The sequence below is a fragment of the Cheilinus undulatus genome, linkage group 21, assembly GCF_018320785.1.
Source record: "Cheilinus undulatus linkage group 21, ASM1832078v1, whole genome shotgun sequence".
Lineage (NCBI taxonomy): Eukaryota > Metazoa > Chordata > Actinopteri > Labriformes > Labridae > Cheilinus > Cheilinus undulatus.
In genome coordinates, this window is record NC_054885.1 from 31,540,657 (window position 1) to 31,555,722 (window position 15,066).

The 15,066-nt window shown below is 40.0% G+C and overlaps 2 protein-coding genes across 2 annotated transcripts; one reads left to right on the forward strand and one right to left on the reverse strand.

Moving 5' to 3' along the window:
• Window positions 1-2,577: 2,577 nt before the first annotated feature.
• On the forward strand, window positions 2,578-6,430 carry si:dkey-282h22.5 (uncharacterized protein LOC107988040 homolog). The gene is made up of 4 exons (XM_041778248.1): window positions 2,578-2,813; window positions 3,798-3,909; window positions 4,798-4,924; window positions 5,666-6,430. Exons 2-4 carry the CDS (start codon window positions 3,816-3,818, stop codon window positions 5,943-5,945), a joined length of 501 nt encoding a protein of 166 aa, XP_041634182.1. The 5' UTR covers window positions 2,578-2,813; window positions 3,798-3,815; the 3' UTR covers window positions 5,946-6,430.
• Window positions 6,431-7,213: 783 nt separating this feature from the next.
• LOC121503310 (cytochrome P450 2K1-like) lies at window positions 7,214-13,844 on the reverse strand. The gene is made up of 9 exons (XM_041777630.1): window positions 13,644-13,844; window positions 13,375-13,537; window positions 11,717-11,866; window positions 11,430-11,590; window positions 9,602-9,781; window positions 9,378-9,519; window positions 8,786-8,970; window positions 7,598-7,739; window positions 7,214-7,499 (listed from the first exon to the last, which is right to left on the reverse strand). The coding sequence occupies exons 1-9, from the start codon at window positions 13,842-13,844 to the stop codon at window positions 7,306-7,308; spliced, it is 1,518 nt and encodes a 505-aa protein (XP_041633564.1). The 3' UTR covers window positions 7,214-7,305.
• Window positions 13,845-15,066: the final 1,222 nt, after the last annotated feature.

Sequence of the window (15,066 nt, forward strand, 5' to 3'; positions counted from 1 at the left end):
GGGCAACCTCCTGTCCTGAAAAATGAAGCCAATGCAGAAGTGCAAATTATTGCTATACCGCGAGTGTCCACTTGAGGCTGGCTGCAGGAATACCGGAATTCCCGTCTGTATACGTGTGAAACAGCCGGTTTTGACACTAGAAATAAACTGGTTTACAGCCTGGTTCAAAACACTGAACGTGTCTCATTAGCTAGTGTCTTATTGTGCTCCCACTGTACGGGGAGTGAATTATTTTGTACCATGATCATTTGGGTTATATTTAGGATGAAAGCTAATTGGCATGTCTCATTTGATTGACAGATAGCTCGGCAGGCAGAGGCTCCATTTCTGTCAACCGGAATGCTAGCTAGCAGGCTGACAGGAAGTCATGCTTAGTGGGCTTGGTGGGACCGCGATCTCAATATGGAAGCCTCCACGGATTGGCTTTAAGAGCCGTTTGAGTCCGTCTACTGTAAGCAGACGACTAACATCACACAGGGTTTGTCCAATTCTTTCTACAGTCTATGTGGCAGCCCCAGAAATATGTGGCTTAAATATCTCAATTGCCCCCTTGTGGCTGGATTTAGTACAGGTAATAGGGACTGAGTTCACTGCTAAAGACTCAATAAAGGTACATTTCAAAGAAAATAAAATTATTAAGACAGAATTTTTTCTTTTATTTGGGGAATTTAAGGGTCTGGACCCCACAGTATCTAGAAAATACAGCATATAAAACACAGATTTGGTCACTTTTTAAATTGATATTTCAGTGCAGAAATAGTACATATTGTGTCTTTAATGCATCAATGCCAGCACTCCTAATACAGTATATATGAATGTTTGTAATACTTTTCCAAATGAATCTTTACCAAACTGATCAACTTTCTAGTGATTTACACTTTTATTTTTTATTATGAGTGCATTTCTGGGTACCAAATGAAGACATGAAGAAACAAACAAACAACAACAACAAAGCAATAGCCAAATAAATTTAAAGAATCTCAGAGAGGGGAATATAAGGGTTGAAACTCCAAGAGTGAAAAAATGTACTGTTAATAGTTTTATTTGTTCAAGAACATATTTTTAAATCACTTTACTAAAAAAATACATTCTGATACAGAATTTATACGAAAACCAAACCCTTTTTTAGAAGCTTCATAAGGACTTCAGATTAAAAGAATAAAAATTTACTGACAATTTTACTGATAGTTAAAGCAATTTAATACTTTTTCTTAATAATTGTCTTGTATTCAAACTCTGGTTCCACGTGTAAGACTTGTAGCCCTGAGGTGTTGCATATTTCTTCTTCAGCAACACGTGAGACTTTTTTACAGCGCTGCTGCTGCACATGGCTGTTCATGAAAAGAATAGACTGGACGAATAATGATCGCCAGTCTCTTATGATAAAAACTGGATGAGGAGAGCAGAGAGATATACTTGAAGATTTATGTCCTCTGATGAATGGATAAGAAGTTTAGAGTCAGATTTCTGTGTGCAAATCTCCAAAATCTTTCTGTTTCCTCATTCATAAATCTCTAGGCACCTAAGATAATTTACTTCCTACTTTTCTGACAACAATCCAACTCCTTCTGTAGCGCTGTCAGTGCTGTATGGATTGCAAAATGTTCATCCAGTCCGGTTTAAAGCTGGTGCAGATGGCAGGGATCGCAGCTCGTGCAGATTCCTCTTCAGCTGTGATGAAAACCTCATGCCAGATATCCGTACAGTCTGCAGGCATCAGAACCAGAGAATTGGTCATCTTTCAAATGGAGAAGAAGTTTTGATCTGGGATGGATCAGAGCTGGAATTTTCAGTGACAAAAGGCATTTCATTTTTAAAGCTGACAAGGACAAATGCTCTTTTTAGTCCATGAAAGAAAATGTGCTTTTGTGCTACCTCTTCCAGCATCCACCTGCATCTATGCGCTCAAAAATGTCCTGATTATGACTCAAGGAAATCTGTTTTAGTGATTAAACTCAAGAAAATGAGGCACTGAAATGAGATGTTACATAAATAATAAATTATCTAGACTCATAAAAGGTGGAATAAAGTCAAAGTAAGCTCAATAGTGGAGTAAATCAGATAGCAGCAGCTTATTTGAGTTAGGGATGTCAGCACATTATGGATGAGGGAATCTCCTGGGGGGTGTAATTTTTCCCATCACCATATAACAGCTGTCGCTAATACTTAAACTAAGGATTGCTTAATCTCTAGAAGTAAATAAAGTGGGATTTAATCCCTTTATTTTGAAGCTTATGTTTTTCTCCAAATATTAATGATCTCTGTCCGTTAAAGGGACCGTCTCTTGATGGGCTGGTTGTAGCCCAGATGCTGTGCAGATTGTATTACAGTAGGCAGTAAGAATGCTACGCTGCTGCCATTCGGCTACATCAAACACCTCCTCTGGACTGCTGCCTGTGGGGCGTGTGGTGGACTTACACCATGCACAGCAGCTAAATAACATGTGGAGGATAGAGGGAGCTAGATAGGGGATTATCAGGACCTCCCATCCAGGATTTGTGGGGTCATTGGTTGTAAAAGCAGTCAGGGATTCATCTTTGAAAAGAGGCAGAAGAGGAAAGCATGCGTGTCTGCGTGGAGCTTGTTATGTGCCATGTTATGTGACCCTGCAGGCAGCAAGTGTGCACAGATGCTGTGAAGGAGGGAGGGTGACACGGGCCTGCATCACCGGAATGGGTGGGAGCAGGTGGAGGAGAAAAACAAGGGAGCTATAAGAGAGAGAAGGGTCGTGTTTTCTTACAATGACTGCTGACGGATCAGAGTGAGCTCTGCTGCTGAGACTAGGAGAGATCTCCAGCTAAACCTCACCACAGGTACAGTAAAAGAAACAGAAAGATCAAGAATGGCTGTGTTTTGTTTCCTTAAACAAGAATAAATCTTATGGTAAATAAACAAAACATTGATTTTTAAGCTTATTTTTTATCATCTTAAAGTTGGAAAATAGAATAAAAATAAGCAAATTGATCTTGTTTGTGTATTAAATTCTATTTCTGTAACAAATTAGTTTCCTAAAAGTTTTTGCATTTTTATTTGAATTGTTATTTCAACAAACTGCAAGAAAGGCAAAGACAATAAGATCGTTTCTACCTAGAAAGGTCAGACATTTTGACTGCACTAACTTTGCTTAATTTACACTGATACATTATCTGCAGTGGCAGCTGAATCTTGTTGCATGGCAGCATCCGTTGTTTCTCACACAAAACAAGCTGCCTATTAGATTAGATGTTCAGTCACCAAATTAAACCAGGCCGAAGAGGTTTTAGGCTGTTATACGTCAGGGTAAATGTGCCGCTCTGTGGTGCTGATCAAGGGCTGCTTTGAATGATAATTTCAGGGAGAACCATTAGAAAGTATCACCTCTATCCAGCCTTTGTGGAGAGACACATAAGAAAACACTGTTTCATCAGTCATCAAAACAAATGATCACGGTTTTGTGAATCAAATTCACATCATAATTTGCAGATTAAAGCTCATCTGATGTGAGGTCTGAACATTCTAAATAAGGCAACAGTAGCAGGTTGTTAACTCCCATGCTTCTCTCCTACTGTGCAGAAATTCAAAATTTCAACAGTAAAAGTGAAATGATACTAACTGTAAAGGAAATCTGAGGTCCACCTTTCATATCTGTTTGTATTGGGTATCTATCATTAGAGATAGCAGCATAATCTAGCTGTCAAAATGACCTCTCATATTCTTTCTAGTACTGGAAATCTGGCTGTTTCAGTGTTAAATGTGCTTGCTTATTAATCTTACATCTACTATCTGTTAAATCTCAGCACCTGCTTCTTCTATTCCAGTATTTTTCAGTGAGGAAGATGAGGATGAAGAGTTCCCTGGTTCTGTTCTGCGTCATTGTAACATGTGGGGCTCAGAAATGGAAACAGGAAATGACACGTTGGGACTCTAAAGGTCAGGACTGATGTGTCGTCATGCTTGAATTTCTTTGGTCTGTAAATAATTATCTCATGCTAGGGATGGGCAACGAGGTTGCTTGCATTTCACATCATGTCACCCTTAAAACTCCAGATGGGGGGCAGGAAGTGATTTTTGCATTAATAAATGCTATCGAAATTGAGAGCTGTTTAGATCCATCCCAACTGGTTAAAATAAATTTTTAAAAAAACTCTTTTTAAAGTCTGGAGAAATACTCACTCAAATATGTAGCAACATCTTTGTCAAAGGTTAGTCTAAAATCATGAAGCTTCCAAATATTGATATAGAATGATGTTTTATCCTTTTGTTGATTTCATAAATCAACCATAATGAATATAATTTGGCTATTTTGACAAAAATGTCAGGTTGCACTGGGATCAAGCAAGTCCAGCCATAAACTCTCATTGGATTGAGGTCTGGACTTTAATTTAGCCAGTCCAGAACATTCACCTTGTTGTCTTTAAACCATTTCTGTGTAGCTTTTGCTGAATGCTTTGAGCCAATCTCCTCACGAGGCCGTAGTGCTCTTGTAGACTGAATAAGATTGTCCTCCAGGATTGTCCTACATTTTGTCACTTTCAGTTTACTCTCTGGCTTTACAAGCCTTCCAGAGCCGACTGCAAAAAGAAGCATCCCCACAGCATGATGCTGCCACCACTGTGCTTCACAGAATGGTGTGTTTGTGATGATTTAAAGATAAGGTGAATATTCTTGAGCAGCCCAGTCAAAGCTGACAGAGCTTGAGTTTTGCTAGTTAAGCCATCAGTTGCCCAACCCTATTCATACATGTTATTTTGAAACCCTGCATTGTAAACTTTAGGGTAAATACCCCATAACTCTAACGTAATTGTCTGATGTCGGCAGACAACAGCAACGGCAAGACTTGCTCCAACCTCACCCAGGTCCTTGACAACTGGAAATTCGCCATTATAACCCAAGTGAAAGACCTGCTGATCAACGACCACGCCTCTGTTTTACCTGAATACAACAGGTTAGTTACTTTCCTCTCAGTTGGTTCAATGCTTGCAGACAGAAAAGCTCAAACAAGAGGAGAGCAAACCCAGAGTTGACCTGTTATATAACAGAGAGGTGAAATGTGTGAGAACAACAGTTGGTGAGGTCAGTGAACATTTTATTGCTCCTAACATTCATACAAAATGAGGAGTTATGTAACCTCTGCATGTGACCACTGACCTGTCAGAGCCAGAAATGGGATCCATGACCGCTCTGGTCCACACAAGGCAGACTCAGCTTTGTGGATGACCTCACTCAGGAGAGAGAGCCAGTAAATAACAGGAAAACGTTCCAGCCTTGTGTTCTGATGAGTGTTTTTGGCAAATGCAACCCCAAGTCACCAGCCCTCACAGTACAAGCAGACTGATTAAGGCTGAAAATGTTTACAGCTCTAAAAGTAAGCAACACTTTATTTTTTTGGCTCATTCTAGGTGTCCTCTCTAAGATTTGGGCCAAAAATCTGCTACTTTTCTATTTTCTCTCTTCATTATGTCTGTTGTCCTGATGTTTCCTGCAGACGATGAGGCTGCTCCTCCTTAACAGTGTGGCGTGACTTCCATGCTGCCAATTTGACTTCTAATGTTTTGCCAGTAAACAATGTTCCAATTTCATGAGAGAGTGTGGAACACCAGCGGGCCAAAGCTCTCCAACAGTTCATCCAAACATTTAAAATAATTTACTCATTTGTACTTTCCTCGCCGTCTTCGCCTGTGTCTAGGATCCAGCCCCTGTCAAATGCTCTGGGAGACCTTTACAAGCAGTTCAACACTCTTAAAGACGAGCTGGCAGCGCTCTCTGCAAAGTTTGACAGCGTGGAGGGCTTCGTGGATGATCTGAAGGAAGGCAGATTCACTGTGCCGCAGCGTCCCGTGCACAGGCTTCCCCCTGGGGTTGGACTCAGAGTTCCTCTGCGAGCGCAGATGAGGGCTCCTGTACAGGGGATTATGAGGGGGCCAACAGTGATCAGAGCGAGGAGGAGAGGGCCACAAACACCGTAGACCTCCTCACTACATGTTTCATTCTTTTATTAATGCTGACTATCAAAAAGAGATAATGTGTTTGCATTTTTACAGAAAATGTAGCTTTATGTAATTTATACAAGTCATGCATGATTGTATGCATATGAAAACTTTAAGTCTTCCATAAATGTTTTGAGAATATGTATATATTACTTTTTTGTACAAAGTTTATTTTAACCACAAGGTGGCAGCATTTGTCATATGATCAGAATGGTCAGTTAGGTGTTTGGAGTACCACAGCTGGACACGTGGTAACAGAAAGACTTAAAAGCTGGTCTTGTACTGTGACATCTAATATAATGATATATAATTGACATATTTTAATAACAATCTGACCTTATGTTTAGGGAGGAGCTATGCTGTCCTGACTTACAATTATATGTATTTTTTGGAACCCATGATAATAAGCATGTGCTTAACATTTACATCTGTAAACAATGATCATTACAATTAAAATAAATAGATCAATTTATAATTTGCTTTCTGTGTTATGGCTCTATATGACTTTCACTTTTCAAAATATTCCAATACTTTGAACTAACACTGGTGGGTCAGCACTGTCAAATAATTCCAATGCTGAAGGCCATTTCCCTAAGAATGGAGTTAAAATTACACATTGGGTGCTAAAATCGCTCCTGAAATGTTAAACCCTGAGTAAACATCAGCAGCTTGTTTTATATTTTACTGTGTTGACTTAACGTTTCATCAATATTTTGCTTGACATCTTTACAACATAACAGTCCTTTGTAAATAAAATTGATAATTGCAGCTGAGAGGAAGATCAGGAGAGGAGGGCGGAACTTTATTTCATGAGTGGAGCAAACCTGGGGGCGGAGCTAACCCCCCACATGACATCATGAGGGGAAATCTGAGAACAGCTTGTTTCAGCACACATTTTCTAAACGGTGGAGAATGAGAGGTGGGGAGGGAATGGATTTCTTAATTCTTGGGGGGATCATGGACAGGTTAGGGGCACATATTTTTGTTAAAAAAGCCAGAAAAATTGTATTTTGCATATGTCCCCTTTAATAAAGTATCTATCTATCTATCTATCTATAGACTACAACTAGACGTTGAAACAGTGTCTCCATAAAGACTAATTTAGATGTCAAAAAAAGGTGAATATATGCAGCAAACATCAGTGGTTTTCAAGCTTTATTTGCTCAAGACAAGCTTAAGATCAAATAAAAATCTCACAAACCTTAAAATCATTTAATTTGGAAAAAACATTGAAGAAACTGGGGTTTAAGTAAAGTAAAGCTATTTTTTTTAATAGTGTTATGATCTCAAAAGCAGTGCAATGTGAAAAAGAAATTTAAAATGTCAAGATATCAAACGTTTACAATTCCTCTCGGCTGAGAGCACAAAGTTCATGCGGTAAAGGATTGACTACAAAGCCAAGACCTGGACTCAAATCCAGTTCATCCTCTGTGACTCCAGGTGGAGGAGTGAGACGGAATCGCTGGAGGATGGCGGTGAAGAAGAGGAAGAGCTCCATCTTGGCCAGACCTTCTCCGAGACACATCCTGCGACCTGAAAGAAAGAGGACACAGCAACAGGTCAGTCTAGATCATACTGTGTTAAAAATATCCCTAGAAAAACACTTCTAAAAAATATAAGAGTTGTTATACCTGCAGAGAATGGCATGAAGGCGTCTCGCTTGACAAATTTACCCTCCTCATCCAGAAAGTGTGAAGGGTTGAATGTGTTCGGACTCTCCCATTCACTCTCATCATGCAGCACAGATGTAAGCAGAGGAAACACAGCAGTCCCCTGTAGGCAAAAGCAGAGGAAGGATCTACAGTATGCTGTGTCTATAAAATGTATTACCCTCTTGGATGTTTTAACCTTTTGTTTAGTTTATAAATCAATCATGGTAAATATATTTAGGCTTTTTGACCAAAAAATTCTTTAATGTGAAATTAAAAACAGATAAAGTAATGACAAACAAAAATATTGAAGGTAAAGCAATTGCGTACATTTTCACCCTCTTCAAAGTGATTCAACAGAGGTCCAGCCAACTGCTAGTAGTAGTCTTGCAATTAGTGAAACAGGAATCACCTGAGTGCAGTGAATGCATCTCAAGTGATTGTAGTATAAAGACACCTGTGTCTGGAAGGTTCAGTCACTGGTTAATCAGTATTCCTGGCTACTGTTACACCTTGAAGACAAAGAAACACTCCAAGCAATTCAGAGAAAAGGTTATTGAAAAGTAAAAATTGGGATGGGTACAAAAAAAAGAAGGCATTGATCATCCCCTGGATTTCAGTTAAATCCATCATCAAGAAATGAAAGGAATATGGCACATGTTTAAACCTGTAAATCAAGACGCTGTTTTTGGCGAGCACTAAACACTGCACATCACCACAAATATGCCATCCCCGCTGTGAAGCAAGGTGGTGGCAGCATCATGCCATGGGGATGCTTCTCAGCAGTCAGCCCTGGAAGACTTGTAAAGGTAGAGGGTAAAATAAATGTGGCAAAACATAGGAAACTCCTGGAGGACAATCTTGTTCAGTCGGCAGGAGAACTGCAGACTGGGAGATTAATTTCCCAGCAAGACAATGACCCGAAGCATACAGCAAAAGCTACACAGAAAGGGTTTAAAGACAGCAAAGTGAATGTTCTGGAGCTGCCAAATTACGCCCGATCCCCTTGCAACCTGGAATTGTCAAAAAACCCTAATTACAGTGTCCATGACTGATTTATAGAATCAGAATAGGGATAAAACATCCAGTGGTGGAGTGAATACTTTTCATAGGCACTAAATGAAACCTGTTTTTAAAAAGTGGGCGAACATTTCTAATGTAAGCACGAACCTTTCTGATGAAGTATCCCTGGAAAATGACGTCTTGGCTGGTTTTGTGAGGTAAACTCATGGGAACAATGTTCGCTACTCTCTGTGTCTCATGGATTACAGCATCAATATACGGCAGGTTTTTACGATCATCGACCCGGACCTGACGGCTTCCCACCACCCTTTTCAGCTCCTCGTGGACCTTTTCTGTAGATGAAAAGACCCTCTAATAACACCATGGTTTTCACAGAAATAGTAAAGTCTATTTGCCCTGATTTTGCGCCCAATCCTCAGGAGAATTTTCACTAATCATATGCTGGTGCAAACACGCCCAGAGAGCACTTTGCACCATCACCACTAGCCACCTAAGTATAACACTGAAGTGAAATAAATAGTTTTAGTTCTGTTGTTGTCTCTGTTGACGCCTGCAGACACAAACAGCTGATCCGACGACAATGTGCAGAGGTGGAAGAACACAAAAGTTGCACTGCAAAGTAGCACCAATAATGGAGGCTGTCTGTCAATGAATAATAACAAAACCAATCTGCATTTTCTTGACTATGGTGTCACCTTTTTAGTCTTACAATCTCCGAAAACACAACACTCAAACCCACCTTGTATGTGTGGATATTTGGCCATAAGCAACAAAGCCCATCTCAGCGTAGTTGCAGTGGTGTCAGTGCCGGCAGAAAACAGGTTGGCAACTGTAAATATCATGTTTGTGTCACTGAAGTGAGTTTCCATCACAGAAGAGGCCTTGAAGAAAGAAAGTTAAAACATCATTAGAAGCTTTTTCATTGATTAAACAAGATTGTTAACAGCTAAACTGTTCATTTACCTCTTCTTTCTGCTTTCGAACGAGAAAACAGTCCACAAGCCCCCTGCATATATGAGGGTTCAGTGTGTCTTTCAGATTCTTGACTAACTCTTTGATATCTCTGGCAGCAGCTTCCATATTACTCAAAATCTGCTGCCGGTTTTTGACCCAACTGAATAGCCTCGGGAAATTGTTGTAAAGCTGTGATGAAACCAAGAGAGAAAAGTAGAGAAACATCAGCACAACAAAAACAAATTCAAAGGAATATAATCATGTGCAATATAATATAATGACCAGGCTTGATACTGACTATTCTGTGCAGCTTTATAGAGGAAAAACTAAGATGTTTAGTTGAACATATTCACCAGGGGTTTAGTGAATGTTAGAAGGTAATTCATGCATTTGTGCAACTAATACACCTGTCAGCTTAGTTTTAACTTTAGTTATCCATCCTTGTTCTTCCGCTTATTCAGGATCAGCCCAGACATCCCTCTCCCAGTGACATTTTCCATCTCTTCCTGGTGAAAACCAAGGCGTTCCCAGACCAGATGAGATCTATAACCCCTCCAGCAGCTCCTGGGTCTACCCCCAAGGTTTCCTCCTAGTTGCCCAGAAGACCTCCAATGGGAGGCGATCAGGAGGCATGCTAAATCAGATGCCTGAACCACCTCAACTGGCTCCTTTTGAGGCGAAGGAGCAGAGGCTCTACTTTGAGATCCCTCCACGATGTCCAAGCTCTTCACCCTATCTCTAAGGCTGACCTCAGCCACCCTCCAGAGGAATCTCACTTTCCCTGTTTGAGCCTGTGATTTCATTCTTTCAGTGATTATCTAAAGCTCATGACTATAGGTGAGGGCTGAAATGAATATTTGACTGGTAATCTGAGAGCTTTCTCTTCAACACAACAGTCCAGTGCAATACCTGCAACACTGGGAATGTCTTGAATTCATGACAAAAAATAAGAATACTGGAAGCAAAAAGGGCACGTTTTCAGAAATCAGGCACTTTCTTGCAGCACATAAAAGTTCAAGATGACAAGACCAAAAGTGGCCCCAAGCATTTTCAGTTTGAGACCTCTGGAGGAGGTTTTTTTTTACATTCTGCAGTTATCCAATGAAAGTTTAATTTATACCCTTCAAATTATACGTGTTTACATCGGATTTCTCTTGCTTCCTTAAAGGGATATTTCGAGATTTTTGAAGTTGGTGGTATGAGGTACTTGGCTATAGAAGTAGCATTAGCTTCCAGTGATTTCTGTGAAAGTTGAACCCCTCTAACCTGACATGACAGATGGATGTGTGAAACACCTCCCATAGACAGCATTAGGGAAAAGGCAGAGCCTTTGAAAAAAACACTCGAAGGATGATTAGATGAACGTTCTGTCTGCCCCTCGTCGCTGATTGGTCCTGTCACTTTCTAACCGGGTCCAAATGGTTCAGACAGGAGCTTTGCAAGATGGATTTGCCAGTGGGAAACACGGAAAGGGGCGTATCCATCTGTTTTGCAAGGTTAGCGCAGAGACGGAAGAAGACCAAATGCCAAAAGCTGCATCATAAATTAGTGCCTGACACATAGGGGTTTTTTGGGAGTAATGAAGTGCTTTGCTTTCGACACAGCATACAGGTGAGCCAACATGGTTTCTTGGGCCATTTTTATGTAAAACTCATTGAACTACACAGCATTATGGTCAGTATCTCTCTGAGCTCATAATAACCACAGGATCAACTTTCTCAGAAATCACTGGAAGCTCTAATGCCACTACTATTGCCAGGAACCTCATACGACCCAACTTCAAAAACCCTGAAATATCCCTTTAAAGTACTACGTATGTAATGAAAACTGAGACTACCTGGACTGTTGCAGAACCAGTAATCCTTATGGTCTGATTGGCTCTTTTTACCAAGGTTTGGAATAGATGGTCATCGTAGTCAAACCTGCTCCCATACACAATAGAAGAGATGATATTGGATGTCGCATAATTCAACGGACGCAACGTATCAAAGGGTTTTCCTGTGTAATAGTAATGAGAAAGAATTAAACCACAAAGACAGCAGCACAACAATCAAACTGTGACTTTGTATTTTAACAGTGACAGTAATAAAAATTCCGATTATTATTTTAGCTTAAAATCCATACCTTTATGCTGGTCAAACATTTGTATGAGATAGTGACATTCCTCTAAGATTTTCTCCTCTGCTAATCTTTTTCCCATGCCAAAGTCTCTCAGGGTAGTCAGGGAGAAACGTCTCAACTCTTTCCATGATTCTCCATTTGCAAAAATGATCCCTATTAAAGTAGAAATAACTTAGAGTTTAAAAAGTTAGAGCACTGTGTAAAATGTAATAAAAACAGAATGCAAATGTCAGATTTTATTCACAATACAACATAAACAACACATCAGATGTTGAAACTGAGACATTTTACCATTTTAAGAAAAATATGAACTTGTTTTGAATTTAAAGGCAGCAACAAACTAAAAAGTAGGGACAGGGCCTTGTTTACCATTGTGTAGCATCCCCTTCTTTTAACAACAGTCTGAAAATGTCTGGGAAGTGGGGAGAAGGGTTGTTGGAGTTTTTGGAGAGGAATGTTGTCCCATTCTTGTCTGATGTAAGATTCTAGCTGCTCCACAGTTCTGGGCCTTCTTTGCCTGATATTTCATTTCACAATGCAGCATTTTTTACCATTTGTAAAAGGTCTGGATTGCAGGCAGGCCAGTTCAGCACCCAGACTCTTCTGTGAAACTATGATGTTGTGATGGATGTGGTATGTGGTTCAGCATTGCCTTGCTGAAATAGTCAAGGCCTTCCCTGATTGGACATTGTCTGAATAAAAGCATATGTTGCACTTAAACCTCCATATACTTTTCAGCATTGATAATGTCTTTCCAGATGGGTAAACTGCCCACACCATGGGCACTAAGGCAACCCCATAAAAACAGAGATGCAGGCTTTTCAGCTGTGCACTGATAACAAGCTGGATGGTCCCTCTCCTCTTTAGTTAACAGGACACGGTGTCTGTGGTTTCCAAAAAGAATTTCAAATTTGGATTTATCTGACCACAGAACAGTTTTCCGTTTTGCCTCTGTCAATTGTAAATGAGCCTTGGGCCAGAGAGTATGGTAATGTTTCTGGATTGTGTTCGCATACGGCTTCTTCTTTGAATGATTCGGCTTTAACTTGCATTCGTGGATGGCACGATGAACTTTGTTGATAGACAGTGATTTCTGGAAGTGTTCCTGAGCCCATGCAGGAATTTCCATCACAGAATGATGCCTGTTTTTAATACAGTGCCGCCTGAGGACCCAAAGATCACCAGCATCCAGTATTGGCCTTTTGCCTTGTCCCTTCTGCACGGAGATTTCTCCAGAACTCTAAATCTTCTGACGATATTAGTACACTAGATTGAGGGATATTCAAAGTCTTTGCAATTTAACATTGAAGATTTTTTTTCTGAAATTATTCCACAAGTTATTAGCTTAGCTTTTAACAGATTGGTAAATTTCTGCCCATCTTAACTTCTGATAGACTCTGCCTCTCCAAAAAAAACTCCTTCATGTTACTGACCTGTTGCAAAATACTCCTCCAGCTGTTTTCATTGGTACCACTTACTTCTCCAGCCTTTTGTAGCCCCGTCCCTACTTTCTTGAGATGTGAAGCTGCCATCAAATTCTAAATAAGTTAATATTTTTCATGAAATGATAAAAATGTCTCAGTTTCAACATCTGATATGTTGTTTTTTGTTCTTTTATGAATAAAGTATGGATTTATAAGATCTGCAAATCTAGGACATACCATGGCCTTTATTCAGATCATAAAATATGGGGGCAATTTCTCGGTCTCCAAACTCTTCTGAGTAGTTGACCAGAGCCTCCTTGACTGTCTTAAATCCTGCTAAGACGACCACTTTGCTGGATCCAAAGTAGACTGTAAATACAGATCCATATTTCTTTGAAAACTGGGGGGAGAAAGAAGTCAGATATGTCATAAATAATGAAAAATTGACATTTTAACGGTTAAAGAACAATTCAATAATAGGTCTTCTGATATAAGAGTGGTTTCACCTCATAGAGAGTTTTGTCAGGTCTATTTAAGTCTAACTGTAACAAGTTTCCAAACAGGGGTAAAGGCCTTGGTCCTGGAGGCTCCTGTTCCTTTTCTTGTGAGCTGAAGCTGGAGTATAAAAGGTGGAGAATCAGCAGGCCCAGTATGGTCCCCAACAGCAGGACAGAAGTGGGGGACTGGAAAAGGCCCTCCAGCATCATACCAGCTGGACCTAACTCTTTAAAAACACAAATTTCTCATTGAATAGGTTTCCTCTCTTTCAGTTCAGAGTGCTCTGAATGTGAATGATCTACTGTAGGTGTTAATGGGTGGGTTTTAGACCATCTCACCAGCAAACGTTCTGCACCAGTGAGACCTTTTCAGGGGACGTACTGAGTGGGCCAGTCAGCCAATCACAGAGCTCCAAAGACACTAAGCCGACCTGTTCAACAGCAAACAAAGACTATATCATTTAACAAGCCTGAAACCAGTGGAGTCAATCAACATGTGTGATTTGGTAGTTTTACATTTTTCAGGAGTCCAGTAACAGCAGAGCTACAGCAGAGACAGGTAAAGAATAACTAGATACAGCTCTGACTATCTACATACATCCTAAAGAGCCTTGGTTTACACTTTCCTATGCAAAATTACTGTCATTAGGCTGGCTAGATTAAGCAGTAGGAGGTTTAGTGAACACTGCATATATACAAGGCATGATGAGCTAAAGAGATATAATAGAAGAAAAATTAATCACTGATGAACAAAACTGGTTGAATCAAGGTAAAACAGGACCTGTTTTCTCTTTCACCTCCCACAAGGATGCAGTATCTGCATCATCTATAAAACTCATCCTAAGGAAAAGACTGTAGTGTACTGTAAATAACCCCCTCCAGATATGCATATTTTTTGCTGCACTTAAATGTTTCAGATAATTAAATACATTTTGGTATGAGACAAAGAAAACCCGAGTAAATACAGAATGCAGCTTTTAAATTATGATTTCATTTATTAAGGGAAAAAGCCATCCAAACCTCCCTGGCCCTATGTGAAAGAGTAAACCTAATAACCTGTTGTGCCACCCTTAGTGGCAACAACTGCAAGCAAGCTTTTGTAATAACTGGCAATGTGTCTATGGAGGAATTTTGGCCCACTCTTCTTTGCTGAATTGTTTTAATTCAGCCACATTGGAGGGTTTTCAAATGTTCTGTCCGTCACATCTTAACGGGCAAATCAGAGCAACAAAACACATGACATAGCCACTATCAAGCTGCACCCCTACCGAAGGAGTGAACCTACAGAACTGCATAACGCAAACCATGGCGTCTGTAGACATGTCAGTACACGACTTTGGCATTTTTGAAAAGAAAACAACTCACTGCTGTTCTTTGCTCTTCTTTAAACAAAGAAATGTCGTCAAGTTCTGATAAAACTGGCGCTTTAGCA

Bases quoted from the DNA above. Each gene is read 5' to 3' on its own strand.
- si:dkey-282h22.5 (XM_041778248.1), top strand. From the start codon at position 3,816: ATGAGGATGAAGAGTTCCCTGGTTCTGTTCTGCGTCATTGTAACATGT. The intron at 3,910-4,797 runs GTCAGGACTGAT...TGATGTCGGCAG, and splicing joins GACACGTTGGGACTCTAAAG to ACAACAGCAACGGCAAGACT. The intron at 4,925-5,665 runs GTTAGTTACTTT...GCCTGTGTCTAG, and splicing joins GTTTTACCTGAATACAACAG to GATCCAGCCCCTGTCAAATG.
- LOC121503310 (XM_041777630.1), bottom strand. From the start codon at position 13,844: ATGATGCTGGAGGGCCTTTTCCAGTCCCCCACTTCTGTCCTGCTGTTG. The intron at 11,591-11,716 runs GTATGGATTTTA...ACTATTACACAG, and splicing joins AATGTTTGACCAGCATAAAG to GAAAACCCTTTGATACGTTG. The intron at 9,782-11,429 runs GTAGTCTCAGTT...GTTTCATCACAG, and splicing joins CTGGTTCTGCAACAGTCCAG to CTTTACAACAATTTCCCGAG.